The sequence below is a fragment of the Indicator indicator genome, chromosome 11 (genome assembly GCF_027791375.1).
Source record: "Indicator indicator isolate 239-I01 chromosome 11, UM_Iind_1.1, whole genome shotgun sequence".
In the NCBI taxonomy this organism is placed as follows: Eukaryota; Metazoa; Chordata; class Aves; order Piciformes; family Indicatoridae; genus Indicator; species Indicator indicator.
Window position 1 is genome coordinate 8,581,287 of NC_072020.1, and position 26,102 is coordinate 8,607,388.

Consider the following 26,102-nt stretch of genomic DNA (forward strand, 5'->3'; position numbering starts at 1 on the left):
CCTTAGCCCTAATCAAATCCTGTCAACTTACCTACCATTGTTAGGTTTAGCCTAGTAATGTATCTTGCAGTAAAGTGTTAAAAATAGATGGAGTAACTAACAAGCCATCTTCTGTATTTTAAATCACTGAAATCTGCATATTAAATATTTATAGAAGCATGTATGCTGGTGACATCATCAACTCTTACAAACTGAGCCTTCCATAAACGTTGCACAGTTGGAAAAAATCCTTGAGAGAAATGGAACTAAATTCCAAGAGAAGGAAGAGAGATTTCCTAATACTGAGCCCCAATTCCTTACAAAATAACAGATATTTTATTGATGGACACTGCTCACTATTTTGGCCCTGTCTCTCTCCTAAAACCAGCTTCATAAGCTGTTATCACTCCAATTAAAAAAAAAAAAAAAAGACATCCTCTTAAAATATTGTATATGGAGTTCTGGATTCCAAAAATAAAATGTATAAGCAATTTCATATGCTTGCTATGAAACATCAACTAAAAAAATATGGATGCTTATACGGAGACCAAACTGCATTTTACACATTGTATGAACAGAGTTCTCTCTGTTAGTGGAGAATTCAACATCTTTAGAAGTTCAACATGTGCAAAATCAAATTACACTTTGAAGAAAATTCCAGTTTAAAAAGTTATATGTAATTTCATATAAGACAAACCAATAATCTAAAGACCAACCTCAAACAAAACTGTACAAAATTTGTTTCAAATCTCCCTATACCCCACCCCCCACCCTATAAGGCACTAAGTGATTTAAGTGTGCAAATAGCTTCTTAGAAGAAACAGTGTGCAAACAGAGCCTGTTCCATTAGCTCCACATTCTTTAGTGATTTCCCAAATAGTATTGCTACGAATGCTATCTAGCCTTTGACTTCCTAAGAAGAGAAGACAGTCAGTCCACAGAATCACAGGTATCTTTCACTTTCTCATTGAAGTCTTCTGGTTGATCAGCATACACATAATGACCTGCACCAAGGATAGCCTAGAGGAAAAGGTGAATAAATAGGTCAAACTCACAAGAGCTTCACAAACAAGCAAAGGGATATGCAAAGAGCTCAACTTACACACACCACCTACTTGATACATTGCTACGTTTTAAAACCTGAACTCGACTCTCACACCCAACCTGCGTTAATGCAGTTAGCAAGACTGCTGCCAGGAGGTGGTATCAGACAGTCTAAAAGGGACTACCATTATAAGGAAAACCAAGCTTGTTTCACCTGCTGAAGGAACAGGAAAAGAGGGTGAACACCAACTGTTTATTCAATTGCACACCTTGTTGAAAAAGAAACACCATTAAAACAGGTCACTACAAAACAGAGTGAGAATATGCTTTACATAGCATATTCTGATTAATTTCCATCACCTTCATTCTCCACTCAGATAATTCTGCCAGGTTGCTATTTAGTTCTGCAAGTGTTTGCAGAACAGAGAGTATCAAATAACTTGTATTTTCTTATTGTAAGAATGATATGGACTAGACTAAAGAAGGCAGAAGCTTAAATCGATGTGGATTTTCTAGACTTGCGGAATCAGACTTCAGCCCTCATAATTAACAATAACTATGTTAAGCAGGGACAAGTAAAATCCAAACGATACCATATACAGGGAGAAAACCCCACATTTGTGACCTTAATTGTTTCATAGCAATTCTCTAACAAAACTAAGGGCTTAAGTAACCACATGTTGGGTGGTTACTCTGTAATTTATCATTCACTGACAAAACTAGTACAAAGCAAGTCACACCATAGTGACCTGTTTTATTTCCATCTTATAATCAGTCCAAGATTAATCTGTATTTAAATCTACTCTTCTCATCTCTCCATTAAAACTCCTTAAACTAATTGAAGCCAATATTGTATAGATATGTTACTGTGTTAAAATCTACCACAAATTCAAAGTAAAAAAATGAATTAGAGACAAACACACATAATAACCCCCCCAGAACCTCTGTGCATTTCACCAAGGATGGCACTGCCAGTCCATGTATCAGCCTCATGGGAACCCTTTCCCTCCTATGTTTTTTTCAGCGTCCCTCTAATTTCTCCCACTCCAGTTTACCTTTTGCAATCTGTATTTGACTTGACAAAATTTAATTTTGAATACAATAACAGTTTCCACAGTCCCTTCTAAAAGCCACTGACAAAAGTGTTAAAACCTGCCTGAATGGTATGTGCTTGTCCCAGCAATATATTGTACACTTTTTTAACACTGACTTTTGTTACAACTTCCTCTCTGGTTAAGCAGTGAAGTAATACTTTCGGTCCCAACATCAACATTTCATAAATGTGTTTGTGCTCTTTAACACATGTGCATAGTTCAAGGTCTCTTCTCTGAGTTCCAGCTATATAAGGATCATAAAACTTTATGTGACTTCTCATAGAATATAATCAACATCACACAGTGTGCACATTCACATCAAGGTCCAAGTACACACATTTTAAATGATAATGCCATAATGCTGAGAGATGTATTAGTTAGGAAGACTAACTATGTATTTTTTACTGACTTAGAAGGAGATACTAACAAGAACCTAAGCACCAGGTACAAACCAATTCTCTTATGGGAGAAATAAAAGCCTTATATAGCCAGGTTATAACAGTTTAGGAGAGTCTGCTCACTACATCATACTTATATGCAGGTATTAGGACTGCTGTGGTTTAAAACACAGACAAAACTCCAGATACTTACCAGGGACCACAAAACCTACTTGTATTAACAGATTGTAGAGCAAAATACTTCGTAGAGCAGAAAGATGACCTTACTCAAAGATCTAATTCAGCTTCTAGTGCTACAGTGTTTCTGTCTTACTCTGGGAACTCAATGCTCTTTTGTCTAGGTTTTCTCTGACATAACACTTGTTTTCTCTCACTGTCTATACAGAAATCAAAAGTTACTTCCCCAGGCTTCAAACCAGAAGGGCTAGCATTTCCACAGTTGGTATGAAAATACCCAAATATAAATATAACTTAAACAAATCCACAAATGAAACCCCCAAACGACTGCTTTAAAAGTCAACTTACGATTGTCTTCACATAGGAATTTGGTCTCAGAGACTGGATAGTGCTGCCAGAATTACCATCTATACATGACCGTGCTCCATAGACCACAGTGATAGGAACGTCTTCAGCCATGCGTGCAATCCGCTGCAGCATCGGTCTTTTCGCCCATCCGTACGGGATAGTCATGTTCTTGAAAGCTGTTTCACCACTTCAAGTCATTCAAAAAAAGTGCAAAACCAGTTAAATTTCCATAGGACCTGCGTTTTCTCTAAATGGGAGTATCTGTGCCTTTTGGTAACAGAATGCAACAGTACACAAGGCTGCTGAGATGTCTCTAGTAAGTTTTCAAGGTTTTTCAATAGAAGGATTCTGTGTTTTCACACTCTTGAGTGATAACATCAAAAGTATGAAATGCCTTAAAGTTTTTAAAGACATGATTTACAAATTAAGCTACTGTAACAATGTTTCTATTCAAAATTAATATCCAAACTCTCTCATTATTAACATATAGGTAGTATATATGTATAGGTAGTATATATAACATATAGGTAGAAACACAGAATTAGGATAACTTTTACATTTATTTGTTTCTGGAATTCAGAAGTAGTGCAATGCCTGTGTTTTGGTAGGGGTTTTTTTCCCCTCTTACATTAATACAATAAATGTTACCTTTCACACACACACACAAACAAACACCACCAAAACCCCACCACCAAAACAAAACTAAACCCAAACAAACAAAAGCATGCACAATGTTGCCATGGCCATTGGAGGGAGTAGCAGGCACTCAGTAAACAGAAGAGAGACCGTCAGAGACTTCAAAACACAGACTGGGAAGCTCATACCAACCTGGGTGACTGCACATTGCAGTGATAGATATATTCAGCCACGGTGTTATCATCAAACATTGATGAGTATTTTCGCTTGAAATCTGGTCTTAAACGCTGAACAAGGCTTAATCCTGTTAAAACAGAAAGCTTCATTAGAGGAGGAATTTATACAACTTCATCAGACTGTCTAACATTTCCCATTACAACCCTTTAAACATGTACCCTTGAACCTCATGGCTAAACTTGATGACTTCTAAACCAACGTGGAGTTTCATCACTTGCATGTATTTAGAAAACATGATGGCATCACACCAAACTGGAATGAAGGATTTTACTTGCATGAGAAAAGGGCAATTCAATCTCTGCCAAATACATACAGGGAATGTTGGAGAAGGGCTACTGAACCTGCAGAAGAAACACACAACGGGAACCAGCAAAGGGACCAAGCAGAATTGTCCTTTTGCTGCCACTTCAGTCTCACACAATACCAAAACTGTCTTTCTCCTTGCTCTGACAGCTCTGGGTGGGCCAAAGCATTCCACCTTTGAGAACCAGAGGCAGTGCTGAAAAAGCAGGGCTTTATTTCTTCATTAAAAGAGACTCTGTTCTCCTGTTATGTAAGTGTTCTTCTGAAGCTAGTTCGCCTATCTACTGCCTAGATGAACAGAAGCCTATGCTGAAAAACAGGTGTAGAAATCTCGACTTGAGTCTATGACCCAAGAATTAGTACACATCAAGAGACTTAACCTAGGAAAGCTTTTGTCCCCATGTGCTAACAACCAAAGTAGAGAAGCAGATCCCCTCACAGGCCAGTTCAGGCTTTCTAAAGTTAAGATCCTATTCTGAATCACTTCTTTAAGAAAGAAGACTCTTCTGTTGACAAGACAGATCTTTGGGACAAGAGCCTCAAAAAGGCTAATCTTAATCTACAGATATTAGTCATCCTTGAAGAGAAAGGCTCACTGTATATCATTTGGGTTTACTGACTACAAAGACTGTTGTTAATCTGTGCAATTATGATGGTGTCACTTCTTTTCCTCCTGTCACTGGCCAAAGGCCTGGTGGCGCTAGTTATACACACCTTGTCACAGTGATCTATGCTTTTGTAAACTAAGATTAGACTATTGCAACACACCCTTACACATGCTTTAGATCAATTCAGAAAGCTAATACAGTGCAAGAGAAAAGAATGCCCTTATGAATCAACCATTTCAGTCCTGAAACAATGAACATGTTGCAAATGTTCTACAATTTGCTCTGCTGCTTGTATTTTCTCTATGGTGATTCAATTGCTGGACTTCTGTCTTTTTTGGTGGGGTTTTGTTTGCTTGTTTGTTTTGGTTAACAAAAATAATTCAGCCAGCATGATACAAGAATACCTGGAAGAAAGAGACCAATTCTGTCTCTTTTCCTGCTATCAGTACAGAGGCCACAGCACCCTCATTTCCAATAACTATAGGGGACTGAAAGTTAACAAGTTTCAGAATTCACTTTCTGTTTTGATAAAAGGTGGTGCCTGTGAGTGCAAACTGTTCTCCTTCCATGAGAATTTAGAAAGGAGAATGAAATAAGGAGTCAAGACACTCTGGAACAAATCCTACTGGTTCATTCCTGTAATGTTTACTGAAGATGCTTTCAACTGGCTGATGTTTTCTGTAGTGTCTATGGAAATACTAAAAGAAATACTAGCATTGAAGACTGAGTTCCACAAAAAGGTTTGGTCACAGTGACATTACTGTTGACCTGAGGAGTTGTTAGGCATTCAGCTCTAGGAATGAAATTCACAAATCCAAGCTAAGCACTAAAACCCCTATACTACAAGCCTCCAGGGTGACTGTTCCAGTTAAGTGAAGGATAACATGCAAGTCAACTAAGTGGAAAGCACTCAAAGAAAAAGATATCTCTGTGTTCCACGTCTCCCTCACGTTCCACAGTGACCTACAAGTGAGGCTAGGCCTGGGATATCTTGCCAAGGCAAGGGTCTATTTCTGAAGCATGGTTTTGACTGTGCTCTCTTGCTAAGGGAGACAGTTTGAACTTTGAGTTCTTTCACAAGGACTGATTTACACAAGTATTTGTTACTGGATAAAAAGGCATTAAATCAGTGCTTATCACTCAATATGCTTCAGGCTGTTGCTAACTGAATTAGCATTTTATCTAAATAAAGCAAACAACAATAACAAAAATGTTTGTACAAAACCTGTTGCTTGTCTGAAATGCTAATTTTGTCACGCTCCTGCAAACAATTAAATAGATCAGGACATTAAAAATATACATGCTTTGCAAAAGAGATTTAGAAACAGATGTGATTTGAATGTAACCAAAAATCTAGAAATGTCAGTAGTTTGTCTTCAGACTGATTACTAAAGGTGATGAAGAGATGAGTAACTTGTGAATGGCCTGAAGGATATCTTTTTCTGAGCCTCTGCACCAGATACTCCTGTAGTACAGACAGGAGCAGACAAGTAACTTCCTTCCCCACTAGAAGGAGTACCTAGGAAGAATTAAAAGATTTGAGCACACCCTTCTCCCCTCCCTTCTCCTAGCACTAAGGGTATATGAAGTTTATTTAATATCTCATCAGTACCATTGAAGAAATGTAGAAATAGAAATGACAGACTGCCACTGTAATGCAGGACCTCAATGAGACCCACAAAATTTATTAGAGTAGTAAGAAAACAGATAATGGAAAGAATCCAGTTTCAATTTCATGTCTCCAAATATATGCCAAAAGTAAATGAGTTTGAGACACAGCCTTTCAGCATCTTAGCAAAATTGGAAACCCTGTTTGACCATCAAACTGCAGTTGGAAGGGAAACTAAATGGACTTGTGACAAGAGGCAACAAGAAAGAAAAAAAAAAAATCTTTTCACCTTCATGCCTCTTTGTCAGGCTTCTGTATCATCTGACTCACTACTGTAGCTTATAATAATATAATGTAGCTTGCTATAAACTGTCATACTAGTATTTCTAATAGAAAGGGCTTGCCCTCTTGTCCCAAAGAGTTCATCTTTCCTCAATCCCTCCCATTTTCTCCTCCAACTCTTTTCTCAGTGGGTGATACAAACAACAAATTTTTTCTGAATGGGGTATCTGCCCCATGGTTAACAAGAACAAATAGCATTTAAGAGCAGCTAAAACTCACCAAAGGGTCCTGCTATCCTCAGCCCAGCTAATGGATTAAATGGACTCAATATAGCTCCTAGTGCTTTGATCCAGATTGGAATTGGCCTTTCATGTTCAGCATTGTCAGGCCTCTCTGGAAAACCCCATGGCTCCACTAAGATAAGATGTTTGACCCTGTTGACAGAAAAGGTTCAGAGGTTTAGAGTGCATTACTTCTTCAGCTGAGTACCATGGAAATGTGCTATCTGTAGACTATGTAACCTGTTTTAGTCACTTCTATCCAAGTGGCATATTATCTAGTTTCTGATTCATCAACAGTTTCAACTGCTACATAGAGAGAGCATGAATTGCAGTTAGTCACATGTATGAACTTGGAAGCACGTCACAAAGCATTCAACAGATACCCAGTGTCACACACGTATGAGAAAAAGGCCAATCCTGTTTCTGTTTTTAAAACCAGCCTAACCTATATGCTCAGTCAACTTTATTTGCAGGAGCACTTTAATTTGAGATACAAAGAAGACAATTACATCTGTTTCACTTAATTAAACTTGCTAGAAATCTTCTTCCAAGCCATTTAAGATCTCCATTGTAAGAGATGCAATTCATCTGAAAAATCATGTTATGAAAGTAAAATTTGAACTGAGAGAGGCAGAGCAAAATTATCAGATATATTCTAAGTTTATTTGGTTTAGGTCATCAAAGAAACATCAGAGAGACAATTCATAAAAATATTACTCAAGGAAATCTCAGTATAGAGAGCATAAAAAGAGTCTCTAGCACATGCAACTACCAACTGCTTCCTGCTGTGAGTCCCCCTCAAGCAAAAAATCTGTTTCATTTTGGTAGACTGGAATTGTCCACCTACTCTAATTGTCCTAGATACTGTCAGTTTCTGAAAAAAAAAAAAAAAAAAGTTTTGTATGTTTAAGGGGATTTTCCATGCAAGCTTCACCATCTTTACTTTCTTCTTCTTGACTTCACTCTCTTTCAAAGCCACAAGATTAGGTATTTAATAAAGCAGAGCTCTTAGTGCCTAAAACTATGGCAGAAGTGATTCCAAAGATTATTTCTGGACTATAATCAGTTGGGAAACAAAAAAATCTGTGCTTGAAATGAGGGGTTGAAAAGGATTAAGTTCATAAAGATGTGTCTTGGCTGTCAGCTCAGCCATGAGCACATTCGTACACAGCAGCAAACAGTGAGAGGGGAAGGAGTAGAATTTAACTACACCAACTAAGCAGGAGAGATTAGAGGCTAAATGAGCACAAGCAACAAGGCACCATGCTACTAAAGAGAACACAGCAAACATGAATAAAAACAGAGTAAGCTTTTTTCCGTGTTTCCTTTCTCAATACTTTCTTTCCTACTGGACATTCACCTTTTTGGTAATCAAGCCTAAACCATAATCCAAGATAACGGGAAGCTGACCATGAGAGTCATTCCAGAACTAGTGGTCCAGAAGTTGCAGTATTTTAAAATCATGACCCACCACCACACAGGAATATTCTAACTGGGAATCTTTTTGATTAGGAACCTTGGCTGTCCCATGAACAACTCTGGTATAACATAGTAAATTAACTGTTCATGTATACTTGGAGAAACAGATCTATTTTCCTAACAATATGTATCCAGAATCCCTTAAGCTTCTAATGCATTGTTAGATAATCTGGTTGAAAGCTGTGCTATATTTATCACTTGATTCAGTGCTGTCCTAAGACCCTACCAGTAAGTTGGCTAATTTTGGGGATGCTACTTCAGTTTCAGAGAAACATTCACCTGGAAGTACAAACTGAAATACCTCCAAATTAATTAACCCAAACTTAAGCACAATGAGGTATGGGGAAGAAAAAAAAAAAAAGTGTCACTTCTGATGTAAGTCAGCAGGAGGCAGAAACAATATCCCCATCCAAAAAGATATTTCAGAAAAAGGGGTAAGGGACTTGTAAATAATCCCTACAGGAAACAAACCAGTTATCCTTCTGAGCATAAAGCAAATTTTGGCTACCAGGTTTGTATCCCTACAAGCAGAGGATTGCATTTCTCAACTGCAACTATGGGTTTAGATGTACACCTACTGTCATGTGCCAGCCAGCCACATGAGCCAGCTGTCATCCACTTGGAACGACAAAAAGCGAAGTGTTTTAGGAAAAAATGGTGCATGAATTTACTCGAAAATCTCCAAATAAGACACAAAAAAAAAAAAAAAGGTATATGGTATAAATCTGGCATGTTTTGTGTAGTATAGAATCTGCCATATGACATGGAAAGTAAAATTTACATTCAGTTTTTCACAGCAGTCCACTATGTATATCAAAACAAAAGCATGTCCCTTGTTTTTTTGATACAGAATGACCTCAGCTGGTGGGATCTTAAGCTCAGTAAGAGCTATATAAGCACATAAGTTAAAAAGGAGAGAAATTATTGGTTTAAGGGGGAAAAATGGATTAGTTGATGGCCACAATGTAGCACAAAAACTGCTGATGCAATCCCATTATTGGACTGCTGCAGCTGGGTTGTTTTGCAAAAAAAAAAAAAAAAAATGAAGTGGAATACAGACAGTTTACATCAAACAGTCACTAAAATCATTTTTACATCATCATGCTGGCACATGCTGACTGCTACCATATAGGCATAAATGACCTAGGGGAATTATGTTCAGAAGTCTCAATAACTCAGGAACTTTGGCAGAAACTATGTTTAATCAGAGATGTCACAAAACATACACTTACAAATATAATCTTTGCTGTTTCAACCTTGGAACATGGCAAGGAGGTACTGAACAAAACCAGGGAGGAACACAAAAGTACACAGAACAGCATGTTTATCACATCAACTCATTTCTATTCACCTGGGAAACAAGCCATACCATTAACACTTTGGTCTTAAAATTCAGTGACTGTGCTGATTTAAAGAAAATTGATATTTACTTAACAGAATCTATAGAGAGACTGATGAAATAAAATATGTTAAAATCAGTGTTCAAATACAGAAAATCAATTCCTTCAATCCTTTGTTTTCACATACCTTGATGGGTATTTTAATGAGTAAGCAGCAGCCAGGAATCCACCTAGGTTGTGTCCAAGTAAAATCATTTTCTCTAACCCCATCTCCTTTCTCCATGCTTCTATGGATTCCACAAACTGATTTTCGGCTTCCCGAGCATCAGTGTCAAATTGTGGTCTACTGCTACGTCCAAATCCCAAGAGGTCAAAAGCATGAACGGTCCTGTTCTCACTGAGATCTTCAAGATTGAGAGCCCACAGTCCAACACCTCCTCCAAACCCATGCAGCAGAACAAGAGGAGTTTTATGTGAAAGGTCTGGAGACAATGTCAGTGTCCATATTTTATTTCCATTAGGTAAGTACACATATCGTTTATTGTATGTCCTTGTGATACCTGAAGAAAGAGTAAGGAAAAAAAAAAAAAAGGGCAACAACAAAGATGTTGCTAGATATGCCTGATAAAATATAGTCTACAGTAATCACTCTTTTACATAGGAGCTCCTTTCAAAGGAGAGAGCCTACAAGCAAATTTAGATAAGGGAATGACAAAAATCTAACTTTAAATCTATTTATTTCATTGATTTGATTATAGCTAATGTAAATTGATAGAAAAATCTAGTTATCTATACAACTTACTAAAATCCAATGACTTACATTTTAGTATTTTATCCTCAGCTTCCTTAAGGTGCAGCAGTGACGTGGGACACCAGGCAGGAAGCCAGCTGAATAGCCATCCTAACCTACAACAACAATGCAGAATACAAATATATTGAGCAAGATGGCACCATTTGATACTTGGAAGACTCTTAATACAAGAACCCACATAAATTACACACCATGCAGGACAGGAGTGCACAGTGGAAGGCAAGTCATTTTCTCTTGACTCGGTGTCATGATCAGAAGCATTCTTTGAACAGCATGCTATTTCTCCACTGTGTGTTGCTTACCACAGTTTACTGATACACATTTGTCAGAGCAGGCTTCTTCTGAGAACCTAGGGACCATCAGCCCTTAGGCCAACCTGTCAAGCCTGGCAGGATATATAATACTATCCTTTGGGTTTTCAGACTCCTCTCAAGTTCCCTTGGAAATCTGCCTGCACACACATCACCTTGCATGAACCTACTATTTCCAAGAAAGCAGTAACTTGTTCAGCCTAACCTCAACTGATTCATACACTAGATAAAAAAGGTGGAAAATAAACAGGTTCATTCGAGTTAAGCAAAAGCCTTCATTAACAACTTGGAAATAAAGTCCCTGAGGAAAACAAAACAGTGTTTTCCATGAACAGAAGCTGCTTTTCCAGCTGTCAGTTACTATCTTGGTAGTACTATCTTGAACATGAGAGCGTGAGGAATGACTCAGCTAGCAGCACTGCCTCACAGCAGTGCTTCAAAGGACACAGCAACCGGGTACAGCTCTTCCTTATTTTCAAGATGGAATCTACTTTTTCCCTCCAATTTGTTTTTGATGTGGCTCAGACTATCAGTGCAAGGGCTGCTACTGTAGGACCTCAGACCATTCCTTATTGTGAAGGTAATCAACAGTTTTTTCTTACACTGAACTGCTTTTCTGTTAGTATTTTCAGGATTGAATACTGCAAATATTTATTATACAACACTTAATGCTAAAAGACCGTAAGGTTACTAATGTTCAGCTTTTCAGAGTGTACAAAAAGCACTGACAACGAATTACAGATCTGCCTCCCAACATTCTTTACTCAAAGTACCTTCTTCTGACCTTTTCAAGGGGCTGAGCTACTCCAGAGTCATAGCTCCTAAGTTTACGCCACAGCACGGAAGGTTTTCTGAGGATGCACAGTGCATTTGCAAGCAGCACTGTGCAAATCCATAGAAACACAAAGGAGGGGGAAAAAAAAAAAAGAAGAAACAACCAACAAACCCAAACAAATAACACCACACATGATTAGAAAGGATTAATTATCCCACCACCCATGCCCACTGTTACCCAGTATTATTTACTTTTCTGCAAAACACTGTTCTGCAAATAACCTTCCAAAACTACCAGACTGTGAGAAGTGGTGTATTGAGGGACTGGAAAAGGAGAGTTGCATATATCCTTCCACAAAATCTCTTCAGGCAGTCTGATAAACTGAGGAACTCAGTAGCTTACAGGAATGGGCACTGAAGTGTTTTGCTTCCACATGAATCAACATATTTATTTAAAATTAATTTTTTTAAGAGATTAAAGCTCGTACCAGCCAAAAGCAATTTCACCAGTAAATAACTGTAAAATTTGTGTTTAACAATATCACTAATTATGATGTCCAATGTTATGAACTACTCTGGTAAACTATGAAACAATAGCTGTATCACCACCGTTCCGAAACAATCTTTCTGCATCTTCATTCATAACCTTTCAGTCAGAAGCACAAATCCAGTGACTACTTCCCTCAAGCCAAAACTATATTAAATGTTTCTTCTTGGAAAAAAACACACTGAAACTCCACAATCTCTCTGGGCAGCCTGCTCCAGGGCTTCAGCATCCTCAAAGTGAAGAAGTTTGTCCTTAAGTTCAAATGAAACCTCCTGTGATCTAATTTGTACCCACTGCTTCTTGTCCTGTCACTGGCTGCCACTGAAGGTAGCCCAGCCCCATCCTCTTGACCTCCACCTTTTAGGTATTTGTAAACATTCGTAAGATTCACTCTCAATCTTCTCTTTTCCAGGCTAAACAGCCTCAGATCTCTCAGCCTCTCCTCGTAAGAGATGCTCCAGTCCCCTAATCATGCTCATGTCCCTCCATCATACTCTCTCCAGTAGTTCCCTGTCTCTCTTTAACAGGGGAACCCAGAACTGGACACAATATCCTCTAAACAAACACAAGAATGCCATTTGCTTACATCTTTATTTCTGTGATACAGAATTAAAAGAGCTAAGCAACGTCAAAAAAGAAGCAATGGGCCTTTTAAGACAAGTATGGTCACCAGCAATGAAGACATGAAAGAAAACTAAAGATTTCAGCAGTAGTGTCACATTCTAAGTGCATTACTCACTGGCAGACCAGGCAGACCTTGCTCTGCTCTCATCACTCACCATTTCCCAGACACTCTCTTTCCATCTTTGTTTTGCTGAAAGAAAACTCAGAGGAATCTTGTATTTTGTGGAATTAAGAAATCCATCAAGTTTAGCTGTTTGTTACATCAAAAAGCATGAAATAAATCTGGCAACCAAAAGCCCAAATTTCTATCCATTTTAAACTGAACATATGGGCATTACATGTCAAATCACCAGGGCACAAATTAACAAGAGGAATTTAATTCCTGAGTTTGTTTATGGCCATGAAGTAACATAAACCAGCATGCACATTCATGCTAAAATAAAACAGTCATCAGTAGGGCAGAGCACACCATAGGATGCTACCCTGTGTCTCCTATTTGCTTTTCACAGCCACCTGATAAAGCCTAGAGTACTAGAGGCCAGAAAGATCAGAGGCAGCATGTGGAGGGCTGCTGACCTGCCAGATGTTCAAAAAAAATCACACTCTCTGCCAAAAGACCTATATACTTCTTGTATCACTTCTGGGGCAGAAGACCAGAAGGTAAGGGAAAGCCTCAAAGACACAAACTGAATGGCATTAGATACAGAGAAAGTCAAAGGGATTAGTGTGAGGCTAGATTAGTGAGACAATCAGCAGCCCATGCTGATGGCCAAATACAGTAATTAGTAACAAAAAAAAGGGACACAAGCACAGACATCTGACAACATGGAGCTGCAATCACTATATGCAGGGACCAAGCCACTGGGGAGGACCTGACACACTGGCTGACTGGAACAAGCATCCTGTTTCCCTGGGACCAAGAAAGGATTAAAAAAAGGAAAAAGGGCAATTTAAATAAATTATTTTAAAAAAATAATTATTACTATCTTTAGACATTGATGTAAAGAAGTTGGACACTGGAGTAAAGAACAATGGAGTATTGTGTGAAATGTAACTAAGGATAATACCACTTTTCCCTAGCTGCTTGAATGTTAATTTGAATCAAGAACTTGCTGTCACTGCACAGCTTAAATTGCCCAAGGGTAACTTTCAAAATGACTAAGAATCAAGTAGAGGCAGAGGCACAGTGAACCTGACCCACCCATCCACCTCAACTAATTAGGTCAAACTGGATGAAGAATGTGGCAAACAGGCAACTTGGATACTACCATTCTGTCAGTTAGATTAATCCTATCTAGCTTGTGAGAACTGATGACATGCGTGACAACTGATGGATCTGTAGCCAGTTACAAATTTTACATGCTCCACAAAAAAGCTCATGAAAGCTTAGATAATACTAAAGAATTGAAAGCATCTATTCTAACACTGAAGTATATACTCAAACAGCTGAACAGTCTGTTTTCTGGCTTGTAATGTGGCTTTAAAAAGGAAGCTCCAAAGATGTTCAACAAACATTCAGCAAAAGCTGCTTAGAATTCCACCTAAGTGATAAAATATACATACATGTAGCTCATTCTCTCACTTTTCAAGCTCATATTTTACTTACATTAGATTTATATGAATGCACGCTTACAAGATACACTCAGAGGTTATTCTCCCATGTACACCACCACTATGGAGACAGTTCTACTAATCCATGCAAAGCCTGCCTGGCTAAAAAGCAAAACAAAAAACTGTAAACAAGAGAGATCTACTAAATCAGAGTAAACGAAGCAACACCATTTGCCTTCTGATGATCTATTGAAAATTGCTGACCCAGTGAGACAGGGCATGCAGAGTTCTTTCTACACTACTGAGAATCCACTGAGAATTTTGAAGTTAGTAAGGTAAACAAAGTTCCCAATATAGACCAGGAACACATGCTGAAACATGCAGCTGTGGCAGTGTGGAGAGTAGGCTTTCCTGTCATGAAGATTACCTGGACTTAAAAATGCTATCAACAGGGAAACCAGAGCTCAGGCTATACAACAATTGCACGATACTCACAGGCAAAGAATGACAGGAATGTAACTGAAAGCAGCAGCAAGAGAGCTGCCCATCCCCTGTTTACCAACAGAACTTATCTTGAATGTAGGTTGTTTAACAAATCACTGAGGGAAGAAATAAAAACCCACAACAACAACAAAACAACAAAAAACCCAAACCAAACTAAACAAAAAAACCCAAACCAAACAAAACCCAACTCAACAGGAAAAACAAAATCCAAAACCCCACAAACAAAAAACCAAAACAACCCCCAAAAAAGGCACAAAATAAACAAACAAACAAAAAATCACAAAAAAACCCCAACCCCAAACACCCTCCCCCTCTCCAAAAAACTCTGGAGAAAAATGCAATAATGCAATATTTCAAATAGCACATTAAATAACAACAAAACACGTTTCTAGAACTCAAATTGAAAAGTGAACTTGAGGAGAGACAACTCAACTATTTTCAACTCAAAGATGTTTAAAAACTATTATATATTGGGATTGCGTATCTCTGAATCAAATTCGGTAACACAACAGCAAACGACTAACAGTGCTAAGAAATTTTAAATGCATAATGTAATACCACTGAAATTAGGATATCACTTAGTCATTGCTGATTTAGTATTATGAACAGGTTCAAGTTCTCCTATATGGTTTCAGACAAGCCAGCAGTCTCTTCAGCACTTCAAAAAACTGTAATAATTTTAAATCCCCCCAAAATTACACATTCAAGATTGGTAGTAGTTTAAAGCAGAAATCTTGCTATGAGAGAGAAAGCTGGGGTGGAAAAGTTTTAAGAATGGAATTTATTTACTTCCCTGCATTAAAGACTAAAATAAATACTTCTCCTTTTGTTCCAAGAATATTTGTTCCATAGAACAATACATTTGTTCCAAGAAATTGTTCCAAGAATGTAACAGTGAGATTTCATTAAGTATAAAATAAAGCAGAACTATAAAGCAAAGCACATTTAATTGAAAATGACAGAATGCATTACTGATTAGCATGGAAGAGGACTCAAGTTTCCTCATTAGATTTGAAAGTTTAGGAAATTATAAAAATGTTTATTGTGTTGTAACAACAAAAACCACATGAAACTGAGAACAGGATGCCACAAACAAATGTATATTAGACTTAAATCTCTGACAAAAAGAGTTGACTGCAGTTAGTATTCAACTCTAGTCTCTGTTAAGTCAAGGAAAGGCAATTTTTAAATTGGGATAGATAAAACACTTGGGAGAAGACCATGTGTTAGTCCTCACCTGAGAAGCACCCTGTTTCTGTGTTTTCATTTCTCTCTTGGGGTTAGTACGCAGTAAACTGGGTGTTGCATGGCCTGAATTTTCAGGCTGCTCTCTGCTTTCTCTATCAGCTTTATGGAATGATTCAGCCTTAAAAGAAGCTGTTTTAAACCAGGTAATAATGGAGACCCAGATACAAAGAAGCCAAACAGTTAACCAGCAGACCTAGCAGCTAATAACGTGCAAAAACAGATGGGGGAGGCAAAGTAGAGGACAGCAAGCTTTTAAATTAGAGCTGCCAGTGACCAAGTGTAACATATAATTATGACCTTAGTCAGCCTGGATTTAACTAGGCAAGGATGTCTCAGGAACAAGGTTCAGGATATGGTTTCATGAGAACTTTAAGAGCACAACCAATTTTAGGAGTAATCACAATCCTTCATTCCTGTCCCCAGAGCACTGCATGTTCGTTAGCACTCCAGTTTTCTGAGAATAATGAATGCAGTCAGAATCACTCAAGCATACAAAATCTGTGTACAATAACTGCTATTGCAAAAGCTGTATATCCAGAAGCAGAGCTTCTGGTAGAAGTCAGATGTAGTAACCACAACAACAATTTGGATTAGATGTTCTTAGGACAAAAAAATAAGACTCTGTCACAGTTGCAAACAAACCTCAGAACAAAAATATTTTATGTTCCACTTCATAATCATTGCATGAAAAGACCAAAAATGTTGTAATCCTCAGGGAAAGACCTTGAGGAACATACTGAAGAGGTGAGACTCAGAAGCAAGGATGAGGAACATAGTATGGGCACAACAGACCTGAAGCCTAATGTCTGTTGCATTTACCACTTGCAGGAGGTGACACCAAAAAAAAAAAAAAAAAAGTGAAATTGCTGTGAGTTGAAAAGGAAACCACTTCTTTTCCCCCCCAGATAACATTATACCTCTGCCTATAAAGTTCTGTTTAGATGAGCTTGGAGCCAAGAAGTTCCATGCAATTAAATGTTGTGAAACTCTTGGGATACTTGAGCAACATTAGAATAGAATGTTTTGAAAACCCCTCTGTAATACTTCTAGGAAGTGTAATGCACATCATTCCTATCCCAACAAAAACCCTGTGACAGGTCATTGCAGAATACTGCTATGCTAGGTCAGAGGTAAAAACAATGCATTCCTCATGTACATCTTGAACTCTGTATTCAGAGCATTCAAGATTGGAATTAATGTAACAATTCAGAAGCAAATTTTATTACTGCCTTTACAAAAACAGTGCTACACAGGACTAACACTATCATAATTAACTTGAGAATGTAAATAATGAATGTGAATCTACAACCAGAGAGGGTTTTCTGGTCACTTTACAGAATCACAGAATCAACCAGGTTGGAAGAGACCTCCAAGATCATTAAGTCCAACCAATCACCCAACCCTAACTAATCAACCAGACCTAAGTGCCTCGTCCAGTCTTCTCTTGATATTTAAGTTAAAAATTCACCTGAGAAACTTGAGCAGTGAAGAGGACCTAGAATTTTGTTCCCCTGCATACTGGATCTCAGTCATAGGTATGCCTTGCTCCCACAAGCAAGCCTTCCCCAAACCCGCAAAGGTCAGGAGGGAAAGTAACACAAAAAGCCCCCTGGTTGAGATAAGGAGTTTAATGAAAATAATACAAATGTACAATTACCACAGCTATTTCACAGAAAGCCAAAAGCAGAAGCCCTCTAAAACACGACCCTCCCACCCCAAAATCCACCACCAGCCTAACTGAAAAGACCAACACCCCAAAACCAGAAACAGCAACCAGAAAGAGGAAACCTCTCCTGTTACAATCTGAACTTCAAGCCCCATGACTCTTTGCTCCAGCCAGCACTTTCATTTTAAAGGCAGCATGACCTGAGCACAGTAATGAATATTCATCAGCAGATGCAATTGGCCAAGCCCACGATAACTGTTCCTCTGCAATTTAGAGCACAATCTAAGATGCAGGCATTTTCCCTTAGAAACTTTATGGTCCACAAACTGCTAAGAGTAACCAGCTAAGCAAGCTGTTAATTCCTTACATCTCACATCTCTTCTTATGAGCCATAATTTTATATTTTGATTAAAAAGCTAAAATCAAACATAACCTATAGGAAAAAACCCTATAAATAAAGTATGGAGGAATACAGAGATAAAGATGCAGAAGAAACGGGAGAACTGCACAGTCCCACTAAAACTACTCAACCTTGTGATGGAGATCATGTCTAACACACAAGTTAGGTACCACTGAGGACCTATGTCCCCCTGCCTCCTCCACAGCAAACTCACATCTGATAGAACTTGGCATTGATGACAGCTGTTAAGTGTTTTTACAAACAACACAGTGCATTAAGAATTTGTGAAGAAAATAAATAATTGAAATAAAGAAAATTAAAATACCTTCTCGGTGCTCTTCTGATGTTAACTTCCCACTACTTCATTTTGTTCATCCACCTACTGGTGTACTCCTGCTGCCCTTCAGATATTGCATAAGCTCAACCTTGCTTAAACCTTGTCAGCTTTCTCCTACCTATCCAAAGTACATGATTAGTTCCCTTGGCTCCAAACATGCTGTATACAAACCCCACTTGTAGTCAAGTGTGAATACACACAGAAAACAGGTTGTTTCACTACAGATCATTACTGCTTCCACCTTGTGTCCCTTTATCACAGCCATCTATAACAAGACTTAACAGTTATGTCAAACTTCAAGAACTGGTATTCAATGTTTTGGGTTACCTAGCATCATTTCCACCCCTAAAAAAAAAAACTTAGAAGTGCACAACCATTTTCATAACAGACTGTTGTGTGGACATGCCTACACAAGAAATGTTTTAGATGTCAAGGAAGTGTAAGTAGTCTTACAAATGGGTGAGAACTTAAATGGGTCTAAAAAGCCATTGCATCAACTGTCACCTTATGCAAAAGTACAACACAAATAAGCCTTCAGCGTCAGTGTGACATTGAGTAAACAATCTTGAAAAGTAAAGTCTACAATAGTTTGCTAGCACCAACCTACCTAATTTTCTTTTTTTCCTCTTTGCAATACTCTCTCACTTCGAGCGGACATTCTCAACAGCAAGAAGCACTCCTGCCTTTTTTGTCACAGAAGGCATCTTTACACTTCTGTCTTCCCCTCCTTCCTGCTGTCTCCTACAATCCTGAGTTTTTTGTTACAATTCATTCAGAGCATCTTCCCTCCTCTGCCATTCCTTACCATATTTCCTTGGTGTCTTCCTCTTTTACCCTCTTAACCTTATTCCAGACTGACCTCATTCCCTTACACAGCTTCACTGACCTCTCTCCTATTCAGCTTCTCATATGGATCTTACAGAGTCCATGCAAGTGCAGACACTCACCTTTCCTCCCATGCCCTCTTCTCTCTGGCTGTCAATATAAATCATGTACAAAAAAACCTATCATGAAAGAACGCCAGAGTTGCAAGTAAATACTCAAAAGTTATGAAACATGAGAATAAAGATTTCCTCAACAAGCAATCCTAACAAACCACTAATTAGCAAGGAAGAACACACTTTCATAATTTAGCCGTTGGGAAAGTTGTTCAGATTCTCCCACAAAAGTTCAGAAAAGTCAGAGATGCTCCTGGCATAGACACTGTCCCTTTTGGAGGGGTAGGTCTCTAACTGGGCCTACCAGTCCCCCCCCAGCAGTCTTTTAAAAACTTTGTATATATCAAAATGCATGCAACACTGGCTGGAGTTTGTGTTCCCCTATGACCCACAGTCACCAACACTACGCCAACCCCACAACTAGTTGCCCCTGTGGATTTATGGCTCTACTTCAACTTCCACTAGGTCTATGACCCCCCCTCACTCATTGGTACCCTTATCCTACTTTGACAGCTTTTGTAGTAAAGTCTTTGCTTGATATGTGGAAAGTTTCCACTCCACCCAGACAATTAATAGCAGAATTTCTAATACTGCTTCTTTAGCCTGTTACTGCACCAGAAACATCCTAAATGTAAATTTAAAACTACTACATAATTGCTATCCTCCTTCCTCTGCTTTTATTTTTTCAAGGACCTGAGCCAAACGGCTGATTCATCTAACCAGATTTTTTTTAATGGGGTATTTCCATCATAGTTGTCTTGGCCAGGTAATTACTGAAGAGGACTTCCTACAGGAGACAGCAGAAACCTTCAGGCCAGACACTGAAACTGTCTGTTTTCAAAACATTATGTTCATCTAGTGCTTAGACAAAGCACGAAGCACACACAGCATGGGATCACCTGCATGCCCAGTGGTGGCAGTGGGAGCCATGCACTTGAATGCTGCTTCACCAAAGGTGGCAACCAGTGTTTCCACAGGCCACTGGAAAGGAGCAATGGAGGATGCCCTGCCACTCCAACAGAGAGCAAGAACCAGTACCTGAAGGTAGCCCACAAGAAAGCTGGGAAGTGACTATTTACAAAAGCACATGGAACTAGGACAAGGGGCAATGGTTTAAAACAAGAGAAGCGTAGATTTAGACTGGACATTAGGAAGAAGTTCTTTACTATAAGGGTAGTGGAACACTGGAACAAGTTGCCCAGGGAGGTGGTGGAGGCCTCATCCCTGGACACGTTCAGGGTCAGGCTTGATAGGGCTCTGAGCAACCTGACCTAGCTGGGGACATGCCTGCTAAGCGAGGGTGGCAGGGGTGTTGGACTTGAGGACCTGTAGAGGTCCCTTCCAACCCAGTGCTTTCTATCATTCTATGATCTTGACAGCTCACCAGAGCATCTTGGTGGCCTTTCTTCCTACAACCTAACATAAGAACAAGTTTCAGAAAGAATGGAGGAAAAAAACCCAAACTTTTGAGCTTAGACATATCCAGCCTGTGGCATTCAAACCTTGAGATATTTCCTAAGGCAGTCTTCCCGTAGAAATCATAAAGGGCTATAAAGAACTAAAGAATTCTCAAAAACAAACAAACAAACAAACAAAAAATCACAAACATATTTACTGAATTATAAATTAAAATGTATGGGATGCCCCAATTTTACTTATTTTGTTTTTAAGGCATGAAGCAATGTCCAGGGGCCTCTCTGTTACCTCATGAACAAATCTTGACCAATCCTGTGGTCCTTTGGCAACTCCCTGCCATCATCCCTATCATCTAATTTCCTGCTAGGCTGAGGAAAAAAGTGGTAAGGCCTAACTGAAACCTAAAAGCCCCTTCATGATAGTATGTCAGGCATAATGATGGAGAAGTAATGTAAAACGGGTAAAGCAAATTAAAAAAAAAAAAAAAAAAAAAAAAAAAGAGACAGGTACACAAAACAAACCAGAAAACTCTTCTCTAAATTCCTGTCCTAAACATGAGTCAAGGAATATCTAATAAACAAGGGAATTCAAATTGGAGATCAGACAGAGTAAGAAGAGCTGAACGGATCATTAACTTCAACATACTTGTCGGAATTAATTATTTTTAACTCTTTTACATAATGTTTGCCTATAGTTGCCAGTCAGGAAAAGCTGAACATTACTGCTCTACATCCTCTCAGGTTTAACCGAGCCTCTCAGAGCTACATTTAGACGAGATTCTTCTTCATCCAGTGACAGGGCCATGACCATGACCATCTTTTTTTCCTGGCACTGGAATGAGAAGATATCCCCTATTGTATTTTGCCATCTGTCATTCTCTCCAGTGAGTCTGAGTTGAGGGAGAAGAGAGATCTTCCTGATGAACACAGACCTTCTCTTCCCAAATTCATATAAGGACACGAAAGCCATTAGAAACAAATCCTGTAAGTGCCTGAAAACCTGCTCATACATACACTTTCAGACGTGCACAAAAGGCATTAAGCACTGAAGCTATCACTGAAACAAGCCTGAAAGTAAAAAAAAAAAACACCAACAAAAATCAGAAAAGAGGAAGGAATTATCTTTTAACTTTTTTCCCCACATGCACTTTCCATACTGCTCTTATGCCTCACTCACACTTTAAAAATGCCAGTTGTAGGTACATGAGCTACTGTCAGTTGCCTATGCTATAGGAAAGGCCCTCTGGAAGTTTCTTTTCACAAAGCAAGACCCTATTTTTGGCAGCTTACCCACTCAGTTTGCTTCATAAACTACATGGTGTAATGAGCAAAGAAATCAAGCAAATATTTTGAGTTGAGTGCCTCTTCATACTTTAACATATTACTATGATTTCCCCATGAACCATTTGACTAAGAGGCAGATATAGACTCTATTAAGCCTAAAAATTATTCCTCTTTTGCCAACCAAACAGCTCACTTCAATATTGTATAAAATAATTCTGCAATACAGACAAGCTTGAAGATAATATAAAAATAATTGTGATGGCTAGTGTACATTTTAACCTGTCACAGCAAGCAACACTATAGGCCACTTAGAAGCAATGTGAAGTAGCTTCCTAAGTGCAGATCCCTTAAATTTTTTGTTTTAAAGAAAGTTATTCACTTATCTCAGCGGGGGAAACCCCCAGCATTTTCTTTTGGTTTTGTTTGTTTGGTGTTGGTTTTGTTTCAGTTTTTTTGTTGTCCAGGTTTAGTACCTGGTATTCCTAGTTACATTCCAAGTCTCATGGCTTCAATCCTGCTGAATGCAGAGTCAAGAAGTGAATCTAATATATAGAGAAGGTCCAAGGGTAGTTTGGAAAAGGTTTGGAAATTGTTAGCATGTTAAGTGACACGGTAACCAAGCAATCACTTCCACAATGAATACTAGAGCATTTTAGTTAAATGTCTGTCTCATTCCAAGTTAGGACAGTGTCCTGAGTATCTTTCAGCTCAGATCTAGAAAGCCACTGAGACACTGATACTCTGTTTTCACCAGCCTTTAGGTAGTTATCAGACTGCAACAAACTGAGCCTGTTGCACCACTTGAATCACACTATTTTCTTCAAAGCAGATAAATTTCATATACACCTGTCACTAACAATTTGATGATATATTGTAACTCTTCCTCTCACTGACAGTATTAAATAAAAAATATTTAACATGCTTCACTTGTTTATGAATCTCCTGTGGATATGAGCTTTGTCTGACTTCAAAGGATGAAGAAATGCTGATTTTGACTGCTGTTAGAAACACTAACAACCTGGAGAGCTAATCTTTCATGAATTCTAGTGCACTTTCTGAATTCCTGGAAAAGAAAGAAGATACTTTCTTCTTAGTCTTTAGTGAATCTTACTTTCAAAGATTTCGCATCAAATGGCCTGATTGTTCAGAAGGTAGACACTGACAGCATCCTGAAAATCAACTCCCTTTAAGAGCTATCTGAGTAAACCATGACAAGGAACTTGATGTAATACTTCTGAAAATTTAGCCAGAGATTCCTAGCCCTGTATTCTGATCCTGCAATCCTCATAGGCTACTGAAGTTGAGGGTGCTTGGCACAGTCTTAGCAGCACTCAGGACTCTGTGTGATCAAACCAGACAGCTAAGACAGTTCAGGCTAATACGCAAAAAGAACATACAAACAAAACATGCTGAGGGAAAGCTATTTTAAGAGTCTTACTTAGAAAACACATAAACCATCAACAAGAGGCTTTACAAATGACATGTACTTCATGAATGTGAATGGGTCAGAAAGAACACAGTACCAAGGAGACTCTAGTTTCAAAAGGACAGTGGTGAAGAAGAGGGATGGGGGGAGATAATTTTGAAAAGCTATTTTGAGCTTGAGGAAAGGAGGAATGCACAGTTACAGGGTCGGCAAAACTGCAAAGTGCTTTGAAAGGGAAGCCTTAGAAGTTTAAACCTGAAAAGAGAATGCTCTGTATATACAGTGATAAAGGCATAATAGGGAGTTTGGAAAAGATGAATAGTCCAGTTCTGGTCAGGTTGAGATGGCAGAGCAGCAAACTACAAAACACAAAATACCAAAGCCCAAAGTTTTAAAAAGAGCTAAAAAGAGAACATGACTGAGAATGAAGTTTTGAAACATAACAGAACAGACATGGCAACACAGTAACAAGCGAATACCAACATCCTTGAAATTAAGTCATGAATGCACAGCATGACTTTCATGCAAGTAACTAAAGAATTTCCAGAGTAATTTCCACAATAATACGAGATTTGATTGTGAGAGAAGGGAGATGGAGAAGAAAAGGCAAGAAGTTAGTTTTTGAGGGCCAGACAATCAGCAATAGGATGCAACATCTGATATTTAAAAGATGGAGAAATGGGGAAAATTCATGTAACCAGTGGACAGAAAGTATATTTACACACCCGAGAGTGGAGGAAAAGCAGATGTATGAGTAGCACACAGGTGGGTATCTTCTGATAGATTATTTTTTTTGGACTAGAACCATAAAATATGATGGAACAAAATGGGAGGTAAGTAACCAGAACACTTACTATGTATGTTTGGTGAACAGACTTAGAGATAGAATTACTGTATTATTCTGTAGTGGGATAATGGAGGACAGAGAATATATCAGGGGCAATGAAAGGGTGTAAGACCAGGTCAGAACTGCAAGCTTAAGGTTAAAACAAGAACTAAAACATACACTGACAGACAAGGTATGAGAAGCCACACAAGAATAAAGAACATGCAAATGCAAGAAGGGCAGACCACTGGTTGAACACTTTGTTATTATGGAACCACGTGAATGCACATAGACAAAAAGATACAGTGTGGAACTATGTCATGTCAGGCAGAAGAGTGACTAATAGCTATAATGAAGCTACCGAGGTGTAAGCAAGCAGCTACAAAACAAGTACTAGGGATGTATGTTAAGAATACCAGCAGGATAATTTATGCCAAAGGAGCTAAAAGACTTTCTCTCACCTCCTACTTGTATCAAGCATTACACGGACACGGTGGCAGAAAGGCTAGCAAACTTTACTGTCTGCACTACATCTAGGAATGGATGGAAGGAGAAGATATTTGAATGTGCAGGTGAAGTTGCAAAGGCACACAAACGCACGACGCAGCAGCATATACAGATGCGTGCGTGTTGGACTCAGGGTGCAAAGGACGGGCAGATGACAGCGTAGGTGCACACTTAGGCCCAAACAATGAAGACAGCAAAAAGTGTATGTACGCAGGCAGGCAGGTGCGCCATTATAGCTGCTGGGGCAGGAACTTCGAAGCTCGTAGGCCGAAGGTGAAGCAGCAGAGCAGAGGCACGGAGTTTGCACGGAGATGGTGACAAACCTCCCGTGAGCCAGCTCCGGCGAGGACGCACCTATACCCACACGGAGAAGCCGTAGCGGGAAGGAGGTCCGTGCGCCGGGAAAAGATGGCAGCCAGTGTGTCCGTACGAGGAGAGGACACGCGAGGCGACCCAGGAGCGCTCAGGGGCAGGCGAGTCGGCCGGAACCGGAGACGCTGCAGGGCGGGACCCCGGCGGACGCTCGGGGACGAGGGAAACTATCCCGATCTGTAGCCCAGCGGCACGGAGCCAGCCAGCGCCGGTCTTCCAGCTGCAAACCTGCCTGTACGAGCCGCGGCGAGCCGCGCCAACGGCGGGAGGAGGCGGGCAGGCACAGCCTGCAGCGGCGGCATATGGCCGGCCGCGGCGCCCGCGCAGGCTTCCTCCCCCCTCTCGAACACAACTACGGAGAAAACGAGGGTCAGCGCGGGTCCGCTCTACTCACCCTTCGCTGGAGGTCTCCTCCTCGGCCATGACAGCGACGCGGCGGCCAGGCGCTGGCAGCGGAGGAACGGCGGCGGCGGCGCCCGGCAGCGCAGTGGGGGACAGTGCGACGGCAGCAGCACCAGCCATCACGGGCTCCTCCCGCCTGCCTGCTCGCCCGCCCTGCCGGCACCTGCGTCATCCCCGCATCATAAAGCAGGGCAGCCGCGCGCGGCCGGGGAGGGCCATGGTGCAGTCTCTGCCTGCGGGGGGAGCGGGTGTGCGCGTGCGCCCCCGAGCGGCTGCAGGGGCAGACGCTGGGTGGGGTGCGCGTGTCGCGGCGGCGGCGTGCGCGCGGGTCTCGGTTGCTGAGC

At 39.8% G+C, this 26,102-nt stretch overlaps 1 protein-coding gene across 1 annotated transcript; it reads right to left on the bottom strand.

Moving 5' to 3' along the window:
- Positions 1-825: 825 nt before the first annotated feature.
- On the bottom strand, positions 826-25,783 carry ABHD5 (abhydrolase domain containing 5, lysophosphatidic acid acyltransferase). The gene is made up of 7 exons (XM_054384923.1): positions 25,751-25,783; positions 10,636-10,721; positions 10,003-10,375; positions 6,995-7,149; positions 3,869-3,980; positions 3,041-3,227; positions 826-999 (listed from the first exon to the last, which is right to left on the bottom strand). The coding sequence occupies exons 1-7, from the start codon at positions 25,777-25,779 to the stop codon at positions 910-912; spliced, it is 1,032 nt and encodes a 343-aa protein (XP_054240898.1). The 5' UTR covers positions 25,780-25,783; the 3' UTR covers positions 826-909.
- Positions 25,784-26,102: the final 319 nt, after the last annotated feature.

Excerpts from the sequence above, each read along its gene's own strand:
- ABHD5 (XM_054384923.1), bottom strand. The coding sequence starts at position 25,779 with ATGGCCGAGGAGGAGACCTCCAGCGAAGG. Across the intron at positions 7,150-10,002 it reads TCATTAAAATACCCATCAAG|GGTCAAACATCTTATCTTAG; the intron begins GTATGTGAAAAC and ends TTCTGTCAACAG. Across the intron at positions 1,000-3,040 it reads ATTCCTATGTGAAGACAATC|GCTATCCTTGGTGCAGGTCA; the intron begins GTAAGTTGACTT and ends CTTTTCCTCTAG.